The 23,769-nt window shown below is 40.4% G+C and overlaps 2 protein-coding genes across 3 annotated transcripts in view; both read left to right on the forward strand.

The window, feature by feature from the left end:
* The first annotated feature begins 468 nt into the window (after positions 1-468).
* ifi30 (IFI30 lysosomal thiol reductase) lies at positions 469-4,264 on the forward strand. The gene is made up of 7 exons (XM_041054397.1): positions 469-695; positions 1,644-1,832; positions 2,137-2,211; positions 2,415-2,501; positions 2,675-2,827; positions 3,771-3,839; positions 4,052-4,264. The coding sequence occupies exons 1-7, from the start codon at positions 561-563 to the stop codon at positions 4,115-4,117; spliced, it is 774 nt and encodes a 257-aa protein (XP_040910331.1). The 5' UTR covers positions 469-560; the 3' UTR covers positions 4,118-4,264.
* A 361-nt stretch (positions 4,265-4,625) lies between these two features.
* Positions 4,626-23,769, forward strand: part of pde4ca (phosphodiesterase 4C, cAMP-specific a) — a 48,841-nt gene continuing 29,697 nt past the window's right edge. For both annotated transcript variants that reach the window (XM_041054392.1, XM_041054393.1), the window contains exons 1-2: positions 4,626-5,424; positions 6,953-7,182. In XM_041054392.1, coding sequence (XP_040910326.1) covers positions 5,383-5,424; positions 6,953-7,182 — 272 coding nt within the window. In that variant the 5' untranslated portion in view covers positions 4,626-5,382. The remainder of the gene's footprint in view (positions 5,425-6,952; positions 7,183-23,769) is intronic.

The following is a 23,769-nucleotide window of genomic DNA, read 5'->3' on the forward strand; positions in this document are numbered from 1 at the left end:
TCCAACCGTGTTGTGTACAGTAAAGAGTATGTGAAGCCTTTTGGTTTGGTATTAAAACTATTTAAGTAATACAAAGTTAACTAAATGCTTTTCATTTTATTTATTTCATACCCAGTTATTCACTTACTAGTGTCACACCCAATTTGTCAAGCACAATTTATTTATTTGTTCTTTTTTGTGTGTTTTAGTTTTTTGTATTGCCTGTATACCACATTATTTCCAGGTGTTATTAACAGGTGGAAAGATAATCATTGCAAACTAAATGAACTTCACGGTCTGGAAACTTGTCTGATGGCAAACCTACGTCCACACAAACCTCATGATATTTTCACTCATTTCTCATTTCCTCAAAACAGCAGCTGCGAGGTCTCTCTGCGTGAATCTCAGCTAGTTACAAGTGACGCTGTCTGGATCATATGATCGAGAGCCAATTACAAAATAGGCAGCCTGCACGAGGAAACACCGGAGGTGTATTTAAAGTTGCTCGGTACAGTAGTTTGGAGGTCAGTGTTGTTTTGCTGCTAGCTTTGTTTATTAGTGTTAAAGTAAAGCCACAACTGATGATGAAGGCTCCTCTGCTGCTGATTGTGGCTGTTTGGTTAAACACTCAGTACGGCGACTGCACTCTCTCCTCTTCATGCTCCTATCCTCCATCAAAGTGGTGCTCATCTCTGGACTCAGCTATCCAGTGCGGGGTAAGTTAGGAGAGCGTTTTTAGACTTTATGTTAATTCATATATATATATATATTTTTTATATTGCCCGGCGTCCGTTAAAATTATAGGGAATTTTAAATAACTTGTAGTTCCGGTAGATAGTTTCTGAGTCACCGTTCTGAGACACTGCGCTGGATAAAACCCCGGGAAACCATAGCAACAGCGTTAAGGCGTTGTACGTTGTAAGTTAAGTTAGCTAGCTAACTCACCGGTGAAGCTTCGCTCTAACTTAACAACGTGAATGAGAGAAGCTGCTCACTTCACCGTTTTGAGCACACCTTCATCTTTAGCTTAGTAGTCACTGTGCAAAGGCTAATACACTTCGAGGTGTCCGGTTACAGAACATAACGTAAGTCAGCGCAGGAGATGTTTTTCACACGACATTTTGTGTGGTGGCGTTTATCTCCATCAGCCGACGTCGTTGTTTGTTAATTATAGTTTAAAGTAGCGTTAGTTTAGCAGAGAAACGATACGCAAATTAAGTTGTGTGTCGACTGTATTTTGCGTTAAAGGTTGCTGCTGAGACTCATTGAGGAAGTGGACCGCAGAGTTTTTAGTCGGAACTACATGGTCGGCTAAAGAAGAAATCAGCGACAGAGGGTGTAAAAACGTAAAAAATGCAAATATACTTCACACAGTACAGAACCTCTCTCCTTCCCTCTGTCTGTCTGCCTCTCACTCACAGACACACTCCAGTAAACACGGAGTCACAGTGCCTCAGACCTAAAACACATCTGGTTCAAGTCAGACCCGAACAGAACACGAAGTACTGGGCATGCTCATTTGTTTTATGTACTTTTGAACAGCGGATTTTCTTGTCTCACTAATTTAAATTAATTAATAAAAAATATAAAGATGGTACCAGAGGTCCTGAAGGACATGATGATCAAACATAAGTTAACCTCTCCACTTGTGCCCCTTTGTGCAGGTTCTGAAGCAGTGCCTTGAGTCCAACTTCACCAGGTCCCATCAGACAGCAGATAAAGTCAACGTGGGGCTTTACTATGAGAGCCTGTGTCCCGGCTGCAGACAGTTTCTCAGTGAGATGCTCTTCCCCACCTGGGTCTTGCTGAATGAGATCATGACTGTTACTCTGGTGCCCTACGGAAATGCAGTGGTAAGCAGTGAACCGAGCACGATGGGCATAAACTGACATCATAGAGCTACATTAAATAATGGAGTGGGTAATGGTGTTGGTGTTGCAACGTGATGTTAATTTTATTAAAAAAGAGGCACAAGCAGAGGTAGTAAAAAAATTGACACAAGAAAAAAGCCTATATTAAACCTTATGTGCTCACAAAATGAACAATTAAACATGATTATTCAAGATGGGATATCGTAATCTTGGTTAAGAAATTATGTTTGTTTGTTACTAATTTATGAATCTATTGCAATTATCCCACCCCCCCTCCCATCTCCAGGAGAAACCTGACGGACAGAAGTATACTTTTGAGTGCCAGCATGGAGAACAGGAATGTCTGGGCAACATGATTGAGGTAAAGTTACATGCTTAAGGCACAGAGAAAAAACTGCTAAATAAAACTGTAACTACTCTTTGCCTGAGATTGGTAAAAGAAATGCTATTCAGAGGAACACTCAAAAACAATGAGTCAGTATTGTCTTTTAGTAATGTTGACACTGTACTATAATTTATTAATTAATTGCTATTGAAGTGTGTTTTCTGCCCTTTTCCTTTCAGACTTGTTTACTCAACATGACCGACTATGCTTTCCCAGTCATCTTCTGTATGGAATCCTCAGCTGATGTCATCAAGTCAGCCAAGAGCGTAAGGAAGTTCTCTCGAGTGTGTGTGTGTGCGTGTGTGTGTGTGTATTTACCCAGTCATAAACTTGGTGTCTGTGTACTTTGTTCTCTGCACCATCTTCTAGGTTACTTCACACAATATTGTTTCACTGCTGAAACTGATGTGTGTTTATCTGCCTCCATTGTCTTTTGAAGTGTGTGGAAATCTACACCCCTCAACTGAGCTGGGACACCATCATGAGCTGTGTGAAAGGGGATCTGGGAAACCAGCTGATGCATCAGAATGCCCTGAAGACCAAATCCCTCAACCCTCCACACGAGTATGTGCCCTGGGTGACCATTAATGAGGTAAGGCTCCGGTGCACATAGCTTGCGGCGCCCCCGCTCTACGACTGCTGTTGCTGCTTGCTTTTTAAACAAGTGATGTTACATTTACAGTGATGCTCAAGATGTTGTGATCATTTTGACACTTTGGTCTGAGTCAAAGCTCCAATCTGTAAGTGAAAGAGTGCTGTGATTGATGTGTGTGAAGCTACAGCTTGATGCGACTCTAAAGCGCTCTGCAGAGCAACCTGAGACCAAATGGACAATAAAACTAAAGCAACTCCACTAAAGTAACTCCATAAGAAAAGGAGAGGGGAAAAAAAAAGAATCTACATCAAGCACAGGGCACCACAAATGGGACTGGTCACATTGTGGGGAAATAAAGTTTTATATCCATCTTTCTTTGTCAAATAAAGCCTGAACAGAAAAAGTAAAAGAAATTGTACAATGAATATAAATGAATGAAAAAATTGTAGATTTGAATTTTTGAGATTCTGCCACTGTATGTATGGTCTATATTACAAACCCAATATAATACACTGAATTCACTCGATTTGAGGACAAATACAAACATTTTACTAGTTTGAACTGGGATTTAGTCATTTAGTTCTCCAGTGATATTTTATTTCTTTCATTAAAATGTTCCTGCATTTGTTTAAAAGTCTGTGTGAAGGAAATTAAAGTTTTGCACTGTGAGAAAATCACAAGCAGCAGTCTTGCCACCAAAGGGTGCTCCCCATCATAAGTAGACTCTGATTTGTTAGCCATCACCATCCAGAAAACCCTTCCACTGTCACTGTCACAAAATCATACTTCAATTCTGACTACAGTGACGCATTTTCACTGCTAACAACCATTTATTTAAACAGCCCGTCCTGTGTAGGAGATGTTGCATTTATTAGTAATTTCAATGACTTCCCTTTTTCGATGTCAGTCTTTGGGACATTAATTTTTTTATAATTTGCAGGAGCACACAGAGGATTTGCAGAACAAAGCCATGTCTTCTCTCTTCACTCTGGTCTGCGGCATGTACAAGGTATAAATACTATAAATCAGATCTTGTTCATTGAGTGTGTGTGATGCACTTCTGCCTTTTAACACAAGTTTACTCTGTGTCTCAGTAAGGCACAAGCAGTTGATTGTTTTGTTTTGTTTTGTTTTGTTTTGTTTTGTTTTTTTTTTTTTGTTTAGGCTTGATCTTTGACCTCTAACAACATCTTCTTTCTTTTTTTTTTTTTTTTTTTTCAGGGCACCAAGCCCACGGCCTGTGGGGGGAGCCAGAGACACTACAAAAGCTACTGCCATAATGAGTGAAGGAGCAGCACTGCACATGCATTTACGCTTGCTCTGTTCCAGGTGTGGCCACTAGATAAGCAACACTGAGGGATGCCATCATTTTTAATGTGTGATTTTCTGATCTGTTTCTATAAAGGGAAAAATTGATCACCTCAACTTACAATTCACATAATATAAATACAGTTTACTCTCTAAAAAAATGTGTCATTATTATTGAAATGTTATCTACTCAAACCATAAGTGTTTTTGTAGCATTTTCACTCAGTGGTTTTTGCACTGCATGAAAAGCCCTTTGCAAAATTTGCGAAGTGTTGTCTCTGTCCTCTAGATGGCGCCATATCTCATAATCTCATCTTCAGTCCCCTGTCACCTGAGGTAGTTTAAGAAACAAACAGGAAGTTACATGTGCATGGAGGTTAGAGAAAGAACTGTTACCCATGCAGCCTTAAAATGGTTATTTTAACTTTATTTACCATATATCCTAACTCTGAACCCAATAGTCTGCCAGCTTGTCCTTGTAAAGGTTTTACACGGCTGACTTAATGTTCATTTACATGTTATTCAAAAATAGAGACCATAACTAAAGGCACTGAAAACAAATGAGTGATTGGTGAGTAACAACTGACATTATACATATGTTTTGAATTTGGTGTTTAAACTTGGGTTCATGTGGGTGTGCAGCAGAAGGGGCAAGGAAAAGTCTGAGAACACAACATCTCCTGAGGATCATACTGAATGTTTGACACACACTCACATCCTTTTAGAAATAGTAACTTCATCCAAAGTTGTTAATGTTGTTAAAAGAAGTTAAATGGACAGGTTGTATGCTACAGTTTGATCAGATCTGGAATGTATCTGGCCTAACTAGAAGGACTGGATTTCTGAGGTTCTCTGATTCTACAGTCAGATAGACACACACCTCAGTCTCACTACCAGCTAACATCTGTGGCCTCCATATACCTTCTCATTAATACTAATTATCGGAATTAAAAAAGAAAAAAGTTGCATCTGGGTTGAATTAGCTTAAATTTCAAAAACAGCCACAGTTGAAGCTTAAGATGCCAACTCACAAGTGTGCTACGAAAGTTCACTGTTGATCACTGGGCTAATGACAGCTGAGGGTTTCTGAAGAGGCGGGGAAATAGTTCTTTACTGTGTGACAGCCCAAGGAAGTATTGGTGCCACCAACTATTTCATATCTGATCTTAAATGTGGTTCCTGTATCCTCCTCTTTGGCATTTCCTTCCCAGTTGTCTTGCTAACGTTACCCAGTAGCTGAAAGTATGAGGAGAAATAACTCATCTAAATTTTTCATCTCCACTGAGGTAAGGGTCATTGATGAAACTTTAAGAAAAACTAAAAAAGAAAAACGCATTCAATTAAAATAGTCAATTCTGTTTGTGGCCTAGGACTCATATTTATTAGTGTCACTTTCTGGTATCTTTCAGAGCTTAAACAAACACAAAAAAGTTAACTAATACCAAAAACATTTGGAATATGCACTTTTGAGTATTGCTGTTTGCTTTTTACCTTTGACAGACAGTTGTGGACAATATTTACGGAGACTTGTGTGTTAAAATAAGCTCTATCTAATTGCAAGTTGAGATTTATAGCAATAAAGTAACTTGTTTACAATGTTTATTAGTTTCAGGATTTTCAAGACCATTTTTACTACTGAGAAGAGAAATTGATTAGCAGTAAGTGTGATACAGAATATTTAGCACCATTCTTTCTCTCTTGGTCAACTTGGTCATAAATGGTCAACAATAAAACCGGAGACTGCGTTGACAATTGTTTATGGAAAGGTGCAACTCCCAAGCAGATGGAAAGATAAGGTCACAGGATGCAGCAGAAAACAAGGGCTCTTATCTGTTTCCCCTCGACATTGACGTTGAAAGAGAGATGCCCTAAGAGCTAAATCCCAAACACTGTCTCACTGTGAGAACCTCTTCTGTGTCCAAGGTGATAGTGTGTGGGTCTCAGGACCTGAAATCAGATAAACCTTCCAAAAATAATGCCTGAGTGGGCTTTTGCGAGGCTCGTCACATTTTGTGCAGCAGCACAAAAACAGCCCTGTCTGCGGTTTACCTTTAGACCTCAGCAATTTTTTTTTTTTCATACCGTCTCTTCAAGAAGTTCATCGAAGGCCAAGCTTGACCTCTTTAAATTTACTGATGTCTGAATCATTTAATTGTATAAATATTTAAGTGAGAGAGAACATGCCGGGGAAGTCCAAGACAAATGTGCACTAGCATCTTTCTTTGGCTTTTAATGCAATTATGTTGAGTGATAAAACAGATAAAGTGTCTCATTTGCGTATTAGGGCATCTGGTGCCAAGCTTCTTGGAACCATGTTAAGCTATAGTATTTCATTTTAATTTCACTGAGCTATGAAATGTTGTGACACAGCAATTATTGTCATTATCGCCACTGAATTGCCAAAGGTTGAAGAGTATCTGTTTCATCCACATTGCAATGAAAAAGACATTGTGCTGACGCTTGATAAAGTCAATGCAAAGCGTGTGAAGAGAGAGTGAGGGTGGAAGAGACTGAACTCCATCAGTCAGTCCTAAAAATGTTGCATTTATTGGGAACCCCTAATGTGTAAATGTGACTAGATGAATGAGTGAAAAAGTTTGCTCACCCAGCTTTTCCATGAAAGAAGTAGTCTGTAACTTACTGTCAATGGAGCCTCTAAATTTCACATCTCTTCATGCCATCGCAGTCTTCGTTCTCTAGTTTCACAATTAGAAGCATCTGATCTGATAATGTAATCAAACTGACCACATGAAGTGACCTTTTCATTTCTCATCTCAGTTCTGTCATATCCTCTTTGTTTCCTCTGCCATCCAGAGACAGTGGGACTCTTTGGAGCAGGCCTCCTCCACTGAGTTTGTGCAGGAGCCTGATGTTAGATGTACCGTGAAGAGGCTCTTCTCGGGCACCCTGCAGCTGCCCAGGCTGTCATGCAGACCCTCCATGCAGGACAGACCAGAGGATGGGCTCCAGTCAGGCCCCTTGGTATGCACCATCAAACCCTCCAGGAGCCTGGGGACTCTGACCAGCAACATCTTCAGAGCCATGTGAGTCAGTGATGCTATGTGTTGTCAGTGTCCTGCTCCAGATACATTAGACTTTTTTAGTGATCACCTGTTTATTTTTCATCAGTCTCACTAAAACTGTGGAGTAACTAAATCTACATAATTTAATCTACTGAGGCTCCGTTTCCAGTTGAAGGAAGGTATGGGTACAGTTAGCTTTATGATCAAACTGTTTTTTTTCCGTCATTAGCAATGCCATGTGGTTATTAACACTTAACAGTTTTCAGTTTAAACTTTAAGCCTGCGTGGACTTGTTCCCAAACAGCTCGTCACGTTGTCAAGATCAGTGATTAAAATAGTATGTGATTGATTGAGAACCCTGTCCTGGGACTCCAGCATGTTGTGGTCTTGTTGTGTAGGTCAACACAGATTTAGGATAACTTTCCAGCACCTTCCTCTCATTCTGTGTCGTGTAAAGATTTGAGAATTCAGCAGAACTTGATGAATTTTGTTTTGTTGCCTAACTGCTTAATTTAGGTAGAAAAAGTTGATTTGCTTCTTGAGCATATGATCCAACAAAGTGTCCCGCTTAAGGCGTTGCTCTCCCCTCTGTCACACTGCTGAACAATTATCACTATAAAAGATCAAACAAACAAGGCTCTTATGATTGTTTCCACAACAACACTCAAGCTGCTGCTGCAAATACATCTGTAGCATTTTTTATTATTTTTTTTTGGCCTCAGGAGGATAAAATTCTTATATTGACATTTGGGTTTGAGTTAAATTTGCCTAACACTGGTGACAGCTTGAGACTGTAAATGTTTGAGAACATTTATAGTCTGAGGTTCAAATTTTTGTGCGAATTGTAGGATTATGTAAAAAAATTCTAAAATACCATTGATTCAAATAGATGAACACGAGTTTAACTTTTTTTTTTTTGAGACCAGAATAAGCAGTGTGTTTTCCTGGCACCAAATAACAAAAATAGCCAAGGAAAGTGAAACACAGAATTATTGTCAGATGATAGCTCCAGGTACATTGCACCAATATTTATATAGATTGATTATTATTTCAAAATCAAATTTACCAACCTTCATAGACTTTTATTCAGGCACAGTACACTTTGTGTGTCTGAAACGAGTGAACTGCCTTTCTGTTCAGTAGAGTACAGTTTGTACGTAGGTAACTTGACATAATTTGTCAGAATGTGAAGGCAAACACACTGGCATGCAGATTCATCACATTTAATGTGCTGTGGTCAAAACTCTGCAGATGAGGCACTGGAAAACAGGTTCATACACTGTGATGATTAGGCTATATTTATTCCATAAATGTTTATATGCCAGCAGGTATAAAGCAACACTGCCACAGACATGACTCTTATGATGTTGATGGACCTAAAAGCCTTTAATTGTGTTCCTCGTCTGGGAAGAGGGCCATGTGCTCGCCTGTTTACAAGTTGGTAGTGCAGTTTTGATGCAGCGCCAGAGAATCTGTTTATGGAGTAGCATTTAAAGAAAGCCACACGTTGTTTAAACCTGACAATGCCACACAGGTTAGGGAAACCTAATCAAAACTTTATTGTGATATTGCTAATTTGATGCCATTATATATCTATCAAAGTTAATACTGAACTTGTGGAGGTTTGTTTCTGAAATTCAACCCCAGACACTCATGTGTAGGTCAGTGTGGGCAGTGTCTACAATCAGACTGATTCTTATAGACTGATGGAGGCAAAGTTGAGAATGTGTTCTCTCCGGACTCGGCAGGATAAACGATGTGTTACTCCCTCTCTTGGAACAGCTTGTAGCGTTTCCGAGGCTTTGGTCAGGATACATGTGCTTGAACTCCCTGATGAGGTCCCCCCATCCAAAACGTCCCACACAGGCACTGAGGAATTAACCTCTGGCCCAAAACGCTCCCAGTTTACAATAAAATGGACACGGTTACGCACATGATGAGAGTCAGATACAGGAAATAGTGTGAATTATAATTATCTGAAGAGGATATAGTGCAGGCAATGGAAGGCTGGAGAACAGGCATTTCATTTGGTAAAAATGTGAGCTAAAGCACAGGATGGACAAATACAGAAGAAAGTTGATTCAGGTGATATAAGACCTACTTAATCACACTAAAAGGTTTTATGAAGCAAGATTCTTATGACTTGCCACCTGAAAAAGGAAGATCCCCAAAAGGCAAACCATTCTCAGCCCACATCAAAGCTTGTCTCCCAGTGTGGCTTAAACATCACCTGAAATTATGGCATTATTAGTAGAGTAGATCATAATCTGCCCACACCAGCTGGGAGCACCCGGGTGGAGAGGTTGGAGTCAGCATGATGTTGTCTAGAAGTACTGGGTTGCTGGGTTGTTTCAACTGTCTGGCTAAGAAAAAGGCCTCCTAAAATCACAAGAGGAAAAGGGTTTTCCGATTGTGGAATTGTACCTTGAAAACCTGTGGAGACACGATCCATGGGCAGTCATCAGAGAGGCAGTTTTTTTGGGAGTCTCCGTGTAAATTTGGCCAAGGCCGTGAAATGTAACACCATTAGGATGCTGTCTTGACGACTTGCTTTGTGGAAAGTGGAACGTGTTGCAACATAGAAATGGATGCCGTCTCACATTGGTGACCCATTAGAACTACCTCTTGTTGAACTTGATCGACCCACCTCCAGAATCTGTGGTAGTGTCGCCACAGGAATGTACTCTCTGTTCTGGCCTTTCTAAATCAAACCAAGAACTGGGCAGCCGTCACCTCTGCCTTTGTCATCCACATGATTGGAACAATGATGTGCTTCAGGGCTGGGGTTGGTCTGGACCTAGGATCATCCTCTGATGTGTTGAGCATCTTTACTGCTGGGTATTAGAACAAATAAAAAGTGGTTAAGAAACAATGCAGACTTGCCCATGGCATGAGGTTAACTACTTCATACTCAGGATACGTTACAGTGATACAAATATATCTAAAAAGGATTCAAATTGATATAGTGACTGTAATTCTAGAAAATTGGAAAAATGGCCATGTTTATCTTCTGCAAATGAAAGATCTGAGCAAACTTATGTCCGCCAAAAATCGGATCTTAAGTCCAATATTCCCTCTCCTTTTAGCGCTGCTGTTGTCTCCACCAGCTCCCTAAGAAAAAAAGGTGTAACTGTTTAGATGCTCCACTATTTTCACTAGTTAGTCTTTAGCTTTGTCTGCTGTTTGGCAAAGGGAAGGTAGCATTCATGGTGTTATTTATCAGAGCTTTTTATTTATTTTGCTAGAAACAGATGACATCTACCTTAAAGGACATAATTTGTGTAATTTGTAAATCTAAAAATCCAGGGAAAATACAATCCATGATTGTTGTGATAGTGATCCTGAAGTGTTGAACCTGGTGTCATCAACTTGGAAAGATGGGCCAAAAGTCATATCCGGTGTTATACACTCATTTTCCTTTGAGACGTGTTTTGCTGACTTCAGGTTATATAAACAATCTTGACATGCTTTTGACCTTAATTTGCCTCGTTTACATCCACACTGTTTGTGTTACATTTGGATGAGAACAAATTTCTCTCTCTACCAGTACAGTGCTGTTGCTCCAGAATACATACAGTACAGTAGCAGTGAGTGTATATCCATAAAAAGCTTTTAACCAAAGAATCTTTCTTCCGTGCTCTCCCTACCATCTGTTGGTCATAGGTTCAGTCCTGTGTCAGATGTTCCAGCTCCCTAGGTTATTTCAGTTACTCTAGACAGCACCGGTGTTTAGCTGTGAGTCCTTAATCACAGGAGGACCTTTTCTCACTCTGCAGTGATAAACAAAGAGATTGGGTGGGGGTGAAGATGATGTTGCCTCTGGTCACAGATAGAGAGCGCCATCGTGACAGCACCCATGCTCTCTATAGCTTTTATCTACCTCTGCTTTTTATAGTCAGAGGCCCTTCATGTGACTCTTCCTGGTACGCTCAGAGCATGTGAAAGGCAGAGAGGCTGTCTCTGAGGAAATAGGCAACTTCACAACAAATAGCACCTCTGGGACCAGAGGAAAAGCCTGAGTATGCAAAGTCAGTTGGAGTGAGAGTAAGAGAGGCGAGCTGGAGGGCCGAGCCAGGCGACGTCTTAATGTTTATACTGGAGGAACTTAGAGAGGAAGTAATTATGCAGCACAGTTTGAAGTTGATGAACAATATGCTCCGTAAGATTAGGAGTGAAGGAAGGGGGGAGGCAGAGGATTGGAAGGAGAAGCACAAGGAGGTGATCTGTCATATTTCCCCTCCCTGTAAATCAGACGTCCATATTTAGTTGGAGAGAGGGAAGGCCTAGCAGTAATGTAAACAAACCCTGGGAGAGGGAGGGAGGCAGGGAGAGTACATCAACACTAATGTTTGAATCTATTCCCCAGCACAGCAGTCAGCATGGTCTTTAGGAAGAGACAAGAAAAGGGTTTGATGAGGTTTCACATAAAGATAAAAAGTCTGACAGAGAGGTCATTTCGTTGACTTTTTTGAGAAAAAAAAAAATTCTTTTTGGATTTTTGAAGCAGCTTCTTTGAGAGTATCAACAAGAGAGTTTTGGAGAGGACAGCAGGTTCAGATTTTGTTCAAATGTGGGCAAGTGAGGACTGGACCAGAGGCAGTAGCTTCACCCGGATTTGGAAAATCAAGACGGATCACTACCAAATGTCATGTCACAAAAACGTCACGTAAAGTTTATTTGAGAAACCACAGAGAAACAGATTAGAGACAGTTCCTTGGACCAAAAGTACCAAAGACAGAGCGAGCAAAGGAGCTAACTACCCGACCACTGACCATCCTCTGTTCACTATGAGTGATCTTTGCTCTGAGAGCTCTGAGGAAGAGCAGTCTGAGGTTGAGGAGAGGCCACAGGAGCAAAGGGTGACCAGGCTGCCAATCATTCAGCTCATGCCCAGGTCCAAAGCAGGTTCACCCGCGGGATCCCCAAAGAGCTCGCCCAAGGATTCCCCTCGTGGGTCTCCTCGAAACTCCCCGCTGCTCTTCAGAAAGCTACTGATGAACCGCAGCATCAACCTCCAGAGGCGCCGCTTCACTCTCGCCCACACGCCCAGGTAGAGTCCGTGCGTCTGGCAAAGATGGCGGTGCTGTTTCACTGAATAAACCACATGTAGCTTTACCCCCCTTTTCAAATTTTATAATACCAGTCATTTTCACTTGCTTCTGCACCTGCATTGGTCTGCTCAGGTGAATATTTCAGCTGCAGCTAACAGTGGTAGTGAATGACCTAGAAATCCGAAATATACAAACTTGAATTCATTAGATATTCACTAAATATCAATATTCCAAATGCATGTTTACATATGCATATTTGTTACAGTGCTCCCATTGATATGTGACGAATGCTCAAGCATTTTGTTAGATCTTATGAACAGGAGTATCAAAGGTGCACATAATGTCCAAATGAAACTATCTGATTTTTTTTTTTTTTTTTTTTGTAGCAATAACAAGTGCAATACTTTTGACTGACAGACTCGCATTTTGACCTGAGGTTTCTTTAGCACTTCAGCCAATGACTCATTACTGACTATAGTTTTTCTTTTCTCACAGTCTTGTGCTCTTTATCTGTGTTTTTTCAAAAGTTCTGGTTAATGTTTCATTGGATCTGTTTGTGTTGTTGAAGTAGCCAGTGTTTCTTGTCCCGTGGCCAATAGTCGCTCTACTCAGCTGCAGATGTTAAATATATTTGTAGTTTATTTTTGGGCGTGCAGAAACCTTTCATACTACATAAGTGGTTGCCCTTAAGCTTATGTTATGAAATGGATCCTGACCACAAAATGTTCATGTACTGCTATATTTCAATTAAACACACTGTCTTCTATTCATCCTCTATAAATGGAACAGGTGATATTTGAAATGTTACATAGCAGATTCAGGATTGGCCCCCACTGGTATTCTGCTTGCCTCCTTTGTGCTTGGTTAGAAGTTATTTGCATGGCTAAAAAAATGCATTTGATTGACAAGTGGATTTTACTGAAAACCAAAAGTCTGTCGTAAGAAATGGATTTCAAAATGTGCTGTCAGTTTTGGTGCTTACCTTCCTACAGGTGGGTGTTTTTTTTTTCCTAAGCTTTGTCCGCCTTTTGTTTTCCAACTGAGCGGTATCATCTCAGCAAACACACAGCTCAACGACATCATGGCTGTGACTGCATCAGCAGTTTGTTGTTCCACTTCTTTGTCAAGCAAGTACTTTAATCTGTCAGTGACCTCTTTTAATAGCCACACAAAACACACCTCTAGGCCGTAACTGGATGTTTTGTACTTAACTCAAAACATTTTTCAGTTAATCTTAATGCCCTAAAACTCTGGTTTGTGAAGGGTACAGCTGTTTTGTCCTCAGCCAGCTCTGCTCTGGTAACTGTTGATAGCTTTAGTTTTATGAGCCATTATTGCATCGGGCTTGGCCCACAGTTCCAATGCAAATTAAACATTTACATGGTTAACGATGTCAAGGCAAGAGTCATATGATCAATTAAACCGTACTTGACCTTAACTTCTTGAAAGAGCAAGAATAAACAGGACCTTACACGTATTTGTGGATGGATATACAAACAGTGGAAAATTGTAAAGTACTGTAAAACCAATTTTTACGCAGATGCTTGCTATCTCTTTGTCAATGTTTACCCTGCACTCCTCAATATATACACGACAGCCACAGCATTAAGACCAGTTTTTAATGTGGTGGCTGAAGGGTGTATATAAATATATATATATACTGTTTATATACACTGTTCAGCCACAATTTTAAAACTGGTAACTGGTTTTAATATTTTGGCTGATCGGGGTACACATTCAGATGTAGGAACCAAGCAGCTCTGGGCTGTTACAAGCTGTGTCCAATTTGCTGCAGTGATGTTAGACAACATTCACCTCAGTGAGATAAAATTAAAAGCCTGAGAGAAACCCTAGCTGGTGCTGTAAAACCCTGCCTTACTTTTATTGGCAAGAAAAGAGTATTAAATATTCCTAAAGAAGCCAGTGCCTACTAGAAAACTCAAAAAGTGTTTACAAGTTCATTCACCTTTTATAAACATGTAGTGGGGGGATCGTTTTCCTCCAAGCGTTTAATGGTCTCAGATTTGAGATTTGTAGACACATTTGTTCTCCAGGGTTTACTGTAACTTTTCAGCCAAACTGTTTCATTAATTTCAGCGTGTCTGTTGAAAATCTAAATATTAGAAGGCGAGAGTCTAGTCAAGGGGATTTCAATCAGGAAAGTCAGATGCCTGCAGGATAACACAGATATTCAACATGTCAGAGCTTTTATATTATACAGCTTTAAGGTCAGGCCACTGGAAGTGTCCCTCTGCAGGGTATGTGCAGTGTCCCATAATGTCAGAGCTTAAATAAATGGACGGGGTGAGTTATTGCAGGATGGCTGGCAAGGAGGAGGAATTAAACAAACTGGAGGTCCAGCGGAAAATAAATGTCACAAGCAGCTCAAATATAGACCATGGCCGCGAAGTTATTTTCACTTAGTGTCTAAGTTGATTAAAACTCTTTTTCCACTCCACAGACACCATGTCAAATGGATTTGGTGAAAAACGTTTTGTGAAAATTGTTTTTGCAAGCCGGGGGGGTGCCAGTTTTGTTTCCATTATGTCTTTCATTGATAAACTTAGGACGTTTTCTGGGCTGACACAACAGAAAGAAACACAGTGATTATCACTTTATCTGCATCCTCATCTATTTGGCTCTTTTGTTGAGAGAGGAGTAATGTGTTCATTTCCCAGAAATGCATATACTGCACTTTCAAATATATATATATATCTATATAATAAATGTCAAAGTAAGTGTTACCTTATAATCATAAAATATACTCATGAAACTATAGAAAAAGAGTAGAGAAAGACTGATTTGTGTAATGTCATCTAAAATCATTAGCTTGTGAGAAAGAGACTGTAAATTTTTTCAGCAAGTGATATATTTTGTGAGTGATTAGATGAAATCTATAGGAATTCATGTGGTTCCAACATAGAATTCAGTGACATTTCCTCAACTAACTAAAAGTTAAAGATGATAATTTTGCTTCATACTTTATGATAGTTATATTCCTTTCAGTGTTTAAAATAACATCGCATTTCCTGGTGTTTTCCACTAGAGGCTGCTATGTAGTGAAATGTGGGCAGGAAGATGTGCTTCAGTCTCTGTGACGGGTCACAGTAGAGAAAAGAAACATTGTCCTGTGGCTGGAGTTTGTCTCTGTGGGGGGTCAGATATCTTAGGAAGATTAAAAACAGTTTTGAAGGTGCTGCTTGGATATAAATTTTTAAATTACTCAGAGTAACTGTAAGAACTTTTTTAATTGCAAAATTACAACCTAATTTGTGCCTTTAGACCTAAAAGTGTCAAAGATATGTTTAATAGTGGAGCAAGACAAGAGACACTGTCTCTGTCTGTCTTTTCCTCCCTCACATTATGAAGATGTTTCCATCCTTTACTGATCACCTATTCTCTGCAGTATTTTCACAGTCACGCATTTGGTGACACCAAATATTTGTTTAACACTGCAGAGGATATTGTGCGAATCAGATGGATTATATCGTGACATGAGAAGAGAACTCAATATTGAAAAGAAAAATTGAATCACCTTTTAAAAAAAAGCATACACACACAATATTGAAGTATTGATTGACCAGTATGCTATTGCTGCTGCTGCTGGCATGGAGGCAGGCTGGTTACATGAAAACAAAAACTGCGCAGACTCTCATTGAAAAAGAACAGCAAAACCCAAAAAAAACTTTTTTAAAACTTGGTCTTTACAATGGTCTAATATAGCACAACATGTTTTTTCTTCTTACACCTCACCTCTAATAGTCCCACTCTAACCTCAGTACTGTTCACTCTGGTCCACTTTCTCATGCCATGCCTATCGTTCTATGTACTCTCTGTGCAATTTTCTCTCTCTCTCTCTCTCTCTCTCTCTCCCTCCCTCTCTCTCTCTCTCTCTCTGAACCACCCAGCACCCCACCCCTTCTCTCTCCTACCACAATATCTCTCTCTTTCTCTCCCTCACTCTCAGGGGAGATAGTGTTGTTGTTTGTTGTCTTAAGCTCAAGTTTGGTCCCACCACTCTCAGGAGAAAAGACAACAGAGAGCAGAAGTCTGTTATGGCCCGCTGACAGGGACTGCATGGGACAGCCCACTCCAGGGAGCATCTGATGGGATTATAACACTCTTTCCAGTTCACTTTTTCCCCCCTCTAAGAATAACTCTGTGTGTTGGTGGTGGTGCCTCACAGAGGCAATCCTGTCTTCAAATGGACAACTCTGTGTCAACGCTGTTGGACCTGATTTTTAAAGACAGAAAAATATCTGGGACCCTTTGCTGAGGAATTCAGTTTTGTCAGTTTGCAGCTCATTTGGAAGAATTCAAGTTTGCTGTTTCCTATTTAGGAGTACGAAGGAGAGGAAAAAAAAAAAACAAGAGAGTCGTTTATCTTGGCACATCTGTGATGGTGAGCTGAAAGGAGAATGAGTGAGGAACTGTACCAGATGAGCTCTGGCAGCTGACACCGTCCTCAGTTTCGCTTGATTTGATTCGGCCCCACACCTCCACTGTCAGTGAGATGACACGCTAACTCCCTCTGTGATAGGTTTCTAACAGCCAAGACTCTTTGCCTTTTTAGGCTTTTCACACACACACACACACACACTCACACATACACACACACACACACACCCTGAGCTCTGAACCTTTTTGATTCTTCCTTTTCCACTAAAACAAATGGACATATCCTTATGGCCGGTACCAAAAGATGAACTGCAAATCTAATTGTCAAATCAACTGAGATCTGTTGATTCCGTACTGAGCTGGAAGTGAATCGCTTCTAGCTAATAAGTTTTAGTCAGTAAATAGAGAAGGGGGCCCAGGAGGCCTGACTTACTGTTGCGTTCACTTTCACTCTCGATTCTTCCAGGTGCAGCAGATGAGACTCTGGTTTTGCTGTTTTGCATCTTGACTTTGTTTTGCATCGATCACTCGTGGACCTATTTTTCCTGCATTGTCCTCTCAAAGGGGACCTGTCACCCGGTGCCACAACTTGTGACCACAGATAACGTCGAGGAATTCGGACAGCTTTCCTTTCTGATTTATGACAGCATGGGGATTTTGATTGCGCCACAGAAGTTCACTTTGTTTATCCCTCGCCTTCAAAAGATGCTATTTTGATGCCTGTCTGAGCTTAACCCAACTCTTATTTAACTTGCCAATAAAATGATGAACAAAGACTCTCGCTTTTCAAGGAAGATGCACGGCAACTTCTCCACCCGCAGGCACTCATGCATTGGGTATGTATCCGGTTGTGTGATTGTGATTACAGTCGCTAATGTGCAGTGCAGCCAATATAATACACATGTTCGCAGATGTTCAGGGAGTATCGGAAATCTGATTTCATTTGTTTGTGCATTTGGCAAGCTCTGTCTCTTTTAGAGTGCATGAAATATAATCAGCGGATGGGGAATTATTTGACAATGCTGCCCTGTGACAATGGTATTGTGTTGTATTGGTGTCTATCTGATGGTTTTATGTGGTTTATTGTGACTCTGTCTTTGCATTTGAGTTTTGTTGTGTTGTGTTGTGTTGTGTAGTTGGGATGTTTCTAGCCCATGTCCGAGAGCACCATTTAGATTACGTAAAATATAAAACTTTATTTAAGCTAGAAAACATTTAACATGCAAATTCATGTTTTTGCTGTTCTGGGTCAGACTAAAGCACCGAGTTGGTTTGTTTTAGTGCTAAAAATTACTGTATCTTGGGGTGAGTCTGCATCTGTGTGATGTTTAAAACTCTGGATTAACTTTAACAGCACCCAAAACAATTACAGTGCATTCAGAAGGTGTTCAGACCTTTTCACTTTTTTTCCTCATATTGTTATGTTGCAGCCTTATGTTAAAATAATTTCATTTCATTTTTTCCCTCATCAGTCTACACTCAATACCACATAATGACAAAGGAAAAAATAATTTTAGAATTTATTGCAAATTTTTTAAAAAGGATAAACTGAAAAAAAAGTATTCAAACCTTTGCTATGACACTTGAAATTTAGCTCAGGTGCCTCCCATTCCTCGTGATCATCTTCGAGATGTTTCTACACCTGGCGTCCACCTGTGGTAAAGTCAGTTGACTGGACAAGATTTGGAAAAGCTCACACAGAACAAAACCATAAATTGCTCCTGCATTGAAGGTTGAAAGAGGCACAGTGGCCTCCATAATTATTAAATGGAACAACCAGGACTCTTCCTAGAACTTGCCACATGGCTAAACTGAGCAAACAGGGGGAAGGGCCCTGGTAAAAGAGATGACCCCCAGTGGTCACTCTGGCTAAGATCTGGCTAACCATCACTGAAGCACTCCTCTGACTTGGGCTTTTTCTTTGGCCTCTCCAAAGACAGATGAAAGCCAACGTGGAGTTTGCAAAAAATACCTGAAGGAATCACAGACTGACACAAGATTCTATGGTCTGATGGAACCAAGACTGAACTGCTTGGCCTTAATTCCAAGGGCCTTATTTGGAAGAAACTAGGCACTGCTCATTACCTGCCCAGTACCATGCCAACTGTGATGCATGGTGATGGCACCATCGTGCTGTGGGGTGTTTTTCTGTGACAGGGACAGGGAGACAAGCTGAAGGTTGAGGGAAAGCTGAATGGAGTAAAGTACAGAGTTATTGTAAATGAAAACCTGGTCCAGAGTGCTCAGGACCTCACACCAGGAGGAAGATTCACCTTACAACCGGACAGTGACCCCTAGAGACAATGCAGGGGTGGCTTGGGGACAACTCTGTTAATGTCCTTGAGTGGCCCAGTCAAAGCCCTGACTTGAACCTTGAGGGACCTGAAAATGTCTGTCCACCGACAGTCCACATCCAACATGACAGAGCTTGAGAGGATCTGCAGTGAAAAGTGGGAGAAGGTCCCAAAATCCAAGTCTGCTGTGCTTGTTTGTTATACCCAAAGACTGGAGGCTGTAATCACTGCCAAAGGTACTTCAGCTAAGTACTGTGTAAAGGTTCTGAAAACTGTGAAAAATTAGATTTTTCAGTTTTTCCTTTTTAATAAATTTGCAAAGAATTCTAAAATTTAGTTTTTGCTTTGTCGTTATGAGGTACTGAGTGTAGCTTAATAAGGGGAAAAAAATTATTTAAAGGCATCTTTCCTTTATGATTAAATGATGAAGTAAAGGGGTCTGAAAACTCTCTGAATGCACTGTATGTGGTGAAGCCAGTGGGTGTTGCTGATGGTGTACTGTGGTTGGTAGCGCAGGCTTCGGGGTGGCATGGTGGATCGATGGCTCTGTCCACTGATGTCCCTCCTTGGGGTCCATGGACCCAAGCCAAGCCGAGTCCGTGTTTGGCACGGTATGCCCGTCATGTGGTCCAGGACTTTTGGGTTTCATAAGTGAACTGAAGAAATACTCGTGCACTGAGAGTGTCAGATGGAGCAGATTTCACCTCTGTTTTCTATCTTGTCTGCTAGGATACAAAACAGAGAGAAATAAAATAATGCGTCAAATAAACTTAGTTCCAAGAGATAAATCATGGTAACATACTCCCTTGTCGACACACTGATGTGACTGATTGAAAAATTATAGTTGAAACTTGATACAACTGTGTAATCAGCAGGCTGGATTCAGGAAAAACATGAAATCTACTACAGCTGTCATGAGATCCCTGTAGGTCATGTTGTTATGTAAGTTTACAGAGACTAAAAACAGACTCAGAACACACAACAAAAGAGTACACAGACATAGGAAGATACAGCATATGAATATGCACACACAAATAAATCTGAAGGCCAACATGACTCCATTGTCAAAGGGATGCATCATTAAAATAATCTCCAAAAGCTGCACAGATCCATAGAATCAAAAATATCCCTTCTTCCTTGCTTCTTCAAAAAGAAAAAAAAAAAAAACACTTCAGATTTTTTTTTTTTTAGTGCAGTGCACATCGTGGCAAACTTTTCTGAACTCTGGGCATAAGGCATGTGCCTCGCAAGTGTCATCCGAACTCCTCCAGCCGTGAGCCTGTTTGGATCATATGAGGAGATCAAAGCAGGAGATTTTAGACCACAGCCAGAAATACAGAAGTGCAGCAGGGAACAGAACAAGCCTCTATTCTCTTATTACCTGATTTGTGCATCGAGCTTCCTGGCTGAAAAAAAAAAACAGCACTGAAGTGGAGTCACTGTTGGGAGTTTCAGCTCAAAGCAAAGTTCAGATCTTGTTTTTAATTTTGAGCACCAACATAGACAATGATTTATTAATTTTGTGATGATGGAGAGAATACCACTGGTGTTGGTGTGTTTCAGCAGTAGTAGTACTTAGTTAAGGGAGTAGTTAAATTCTTTCACAAATGAATAATTTTCTCTGCTCTCACACAGCACACACACAGCACACACACACACACACACACACACACACACACACACACACACACACACACACACACACACACACCCTGAGACAAAGCAGTCTCTTGTAATCCAGATGTGTCCATCACAATAGAGACAGCTCTTATCTTCACTTGTACTAACAGTACCAGGGCACTATTCATCCTACCCTATGATACACACACACACACACACACAGTCATAGTAACATCTCAACAATGCTTTTTATGGCTTCCCTGGCAGTGTGATGCATTTAAACAACACCGTGTCACTGCATTAAGCTGAACATTGGTGGAGATGAGAGCTCTCAGTCAGTATCATGAGAAGATAGCTGCTGAGCCGATGCTGCGGTGGCAGTTTGAGAAGATGCCATTTATCTGAAGTAGAGAATGGTGGGAAGAGAGGTGAGAGCGAGAGAGACAGACGCAACAGTTTACTGACTGAGAAAAAGAGATAATTTGGACAAAGAGGGCAAAGGCACAGACGAGAGGGCGGTGAAGAAGTGATAGAGAGGACGTGGGTTGAGATAGTGCTGCTTTTAGCACAGAGATAATGACTGGAAAGACCAAAAAAGACGGGGGGGGGGGGGGGCGGGGGGGTGTTACAGGGTAAAAAAAAGACTATAAGACTAAGAAAGAAGAGACGCAGAAAGCGATTGTGACAGAAAGAATAATGAGAAAAACAAACAAAAAAAAAAAGTCAAGTGAGGCCACCCCACCAAAGGGTAACAGTGTCAATGTCAGAGGTCCCAATATAGCCGCCAGCCCCGCCCCACCCCCAACACACACCCAAAGTAGTCAATAGGGCCTGTGTGGCTGTGGCGGGCTGGCTGCTGTGTGCGTCATTGGTGTACTCCATATTTTCAGCATGACTGATTTCACCAATCGCCTCCAGAGCCTCATCGATTCCTGAGGCCGGCAGCAGCAGCAGCCCGACACAGCACTAACACTGCTGAAATTCAAAACGAGCTACTCTACTGTATTTCCTACTCACACTGTGAGAGGACATAAAAGGCATCTTTCCTTTGTCAAAAGTTCACTGTGGCAACAATTAAAAGATGAAAAAAATTGTAACTGAAAGGAAATGAAAGTGATGTTTTCTGGCAGTTCTGTATCCAGAACAGAAAGATAACCTGCTACTTTAGTTATTAGTCTTAGAAGAAGTTGGGACCTGGCTTTCAATAATAATACATTATTTGGTTAAAAAAAAAAGTCTGATCAGATACAGTTTGATTCAGTTTTATTGACATAATGCCGGATCATATCCTACATTATCTAAAGGCATCTTACAGAGTAAGGTAAGACATGACAGTTTTACATTATAATATTATGTTACACAATGGCATCTGTAACATAATTAGGCCTAAAAGAATGATAAATTAAAAATCACTTAATAATTGATGAATATATGGAGTGAGAGTGGAGGAAAACCCTCTTTTGTTTCAGATGTCATTGCTGGGTGCTAGCTTTGTAATAGAGCAGCATCAGGATGAGTGTTCATTGTAACCACTAGAGGGGGAAACCGACTAAGTTATGCTCTGACACTATTAGAGAGCAATGACCTCCTGTAGACCAAGTAGTAGTTGGATAAAGGGGGGAACAATGTATTGGTTTAGTAGATTATAATTTTATTTTTTGGCTGCTGGAAACTAATTAGACTAATTCAACTTTCACAGTACTGTGGAGTTTATGTTGCTGTGTTAGTGGAAGAATAAGTTATTTTTGCTTTTTAGATACTTTTAGTTGGTTTATGTAATATTGTCTGCTGCTGCTTCTGTCTGCTCTGAACTTCTTGTTCCAGAGGTTTCTCCCTTTTTCTATTTTTTATTCATTCCTTTTAATCTCAGGTCTAAAGATAGGAAAGATAGGGGTTATGCCCTGTAAATAAAAATGTGTAACCCAGCTATCAATACCTTGCAAATTTAATTTAATTTGATTAATTATTGATTTTATGATAAGTAGAATAATCTCTTTGAATTGATATTCATATTTATTGGGAAAATTAGACACTCAACTCACCTGCAAAAATTATTCTATTTTTTATATTTTAATTTTAATAATGTTTAACAGTGTCTTACTTAATTAACTTCCAGTTAGGTATTTTATAAATGTATTGTTAAAACGTATGTTTTACTCTCCCATAAATACAGTACCTTTCTGCCCGGGCAACTTTATTGATCAGCAATTCATAATTACCCAAATGGAGAATTCATTGTTTTTGCTTTGTCATCCCTGTAAATTTTTATCTGTGGGACACTGATGTACTGATGTGGAAAAAAAAAAAAAAAAAAACGCTAAAAAACATTTTTTTTTCTTCACACTGGCTCAGAGTGTATCCCCTGCATTTTTTTCAAATATGAAATTATGACGTGGCTGCTGTGACCGAGCATTTCATGGCTCATGTGTTTCCTACAAACACTTCCGTGCTGAAGGAGTGGCCATCTGCCACCTAGGTGTACGCACAGACGTGTGCGCATCTCAGTGTGCCTTTAATGCCTTTTAATGTGTGTCTTTGAGTGTGTGTCCATGTCCCTGTACATGTGCATGCATTTGTGGGCTCCCTCGTGCGTATGTCCTTGCCTTTTTGGGCTGTGTGTACGTACGTGCGTGCGTGTGTGTAAAAGAGTATGGCTGCATTTGCATGTGTGCGTACAAGTCTGTCATCCACCCAATCCCCAAATCAGAAGAGCCCCAAACCACGCCGTCATGCTAGCAGATGGCAGCCTAATGAATCATGAGGCGACACACTGATAGCCTTTACTACAGTACATGCTGTAACATGACGTTTGACATCACTGAGACTCAGTTAAATATAGGCCACTAGCAACAGCCACATGCTGACACCTGGTGCTGCTGCTTTGTTACGTACATAGTGCTTTAGACAACATTTGTGCCATGAAGAAATTTGTTTTAGTTTCTTTACTTTGCTCCTGCACTGAGGGAATCACCTTTAATTTGCAACAACCAGAAGAAGTGTTGAGCTGTTCGGGTGCATTTAAAGGTGTAACACACTGTAAGCCTGTTCTTCTAGTATTTCCAGTGTAGATGCTGATATTTACAAGTGTTGCATACGGAAAGTTACACTGTGTAATTCAGAAAGGAATCTTTGGGAATAGTTCTTCCTGGAGATCCGGTTACAGATGTAAGAAAGCTATAGTAGAGATGGACAGTCTTTCTTGTGTAAATATGCGTGTGTGTGTATGTTAGTGTGTTTGTGTACTC

The sequence above is a fragment of the Toxotes jaculatrix genome, chromosome 14 (assembly GCF_017976425.1).
Source record: "Toxotes jaculatrix isolate fToxJac2 chromosome 14, fToxJac2.pri, whole genome shotgun sequence".
Taxonomy (NCBI): domain Eukaryota; kingdom Metazoa; phylum Chordata; class Actinopteri; family Toxotidae; genus Toxotes; species Toxotes jaculatrix.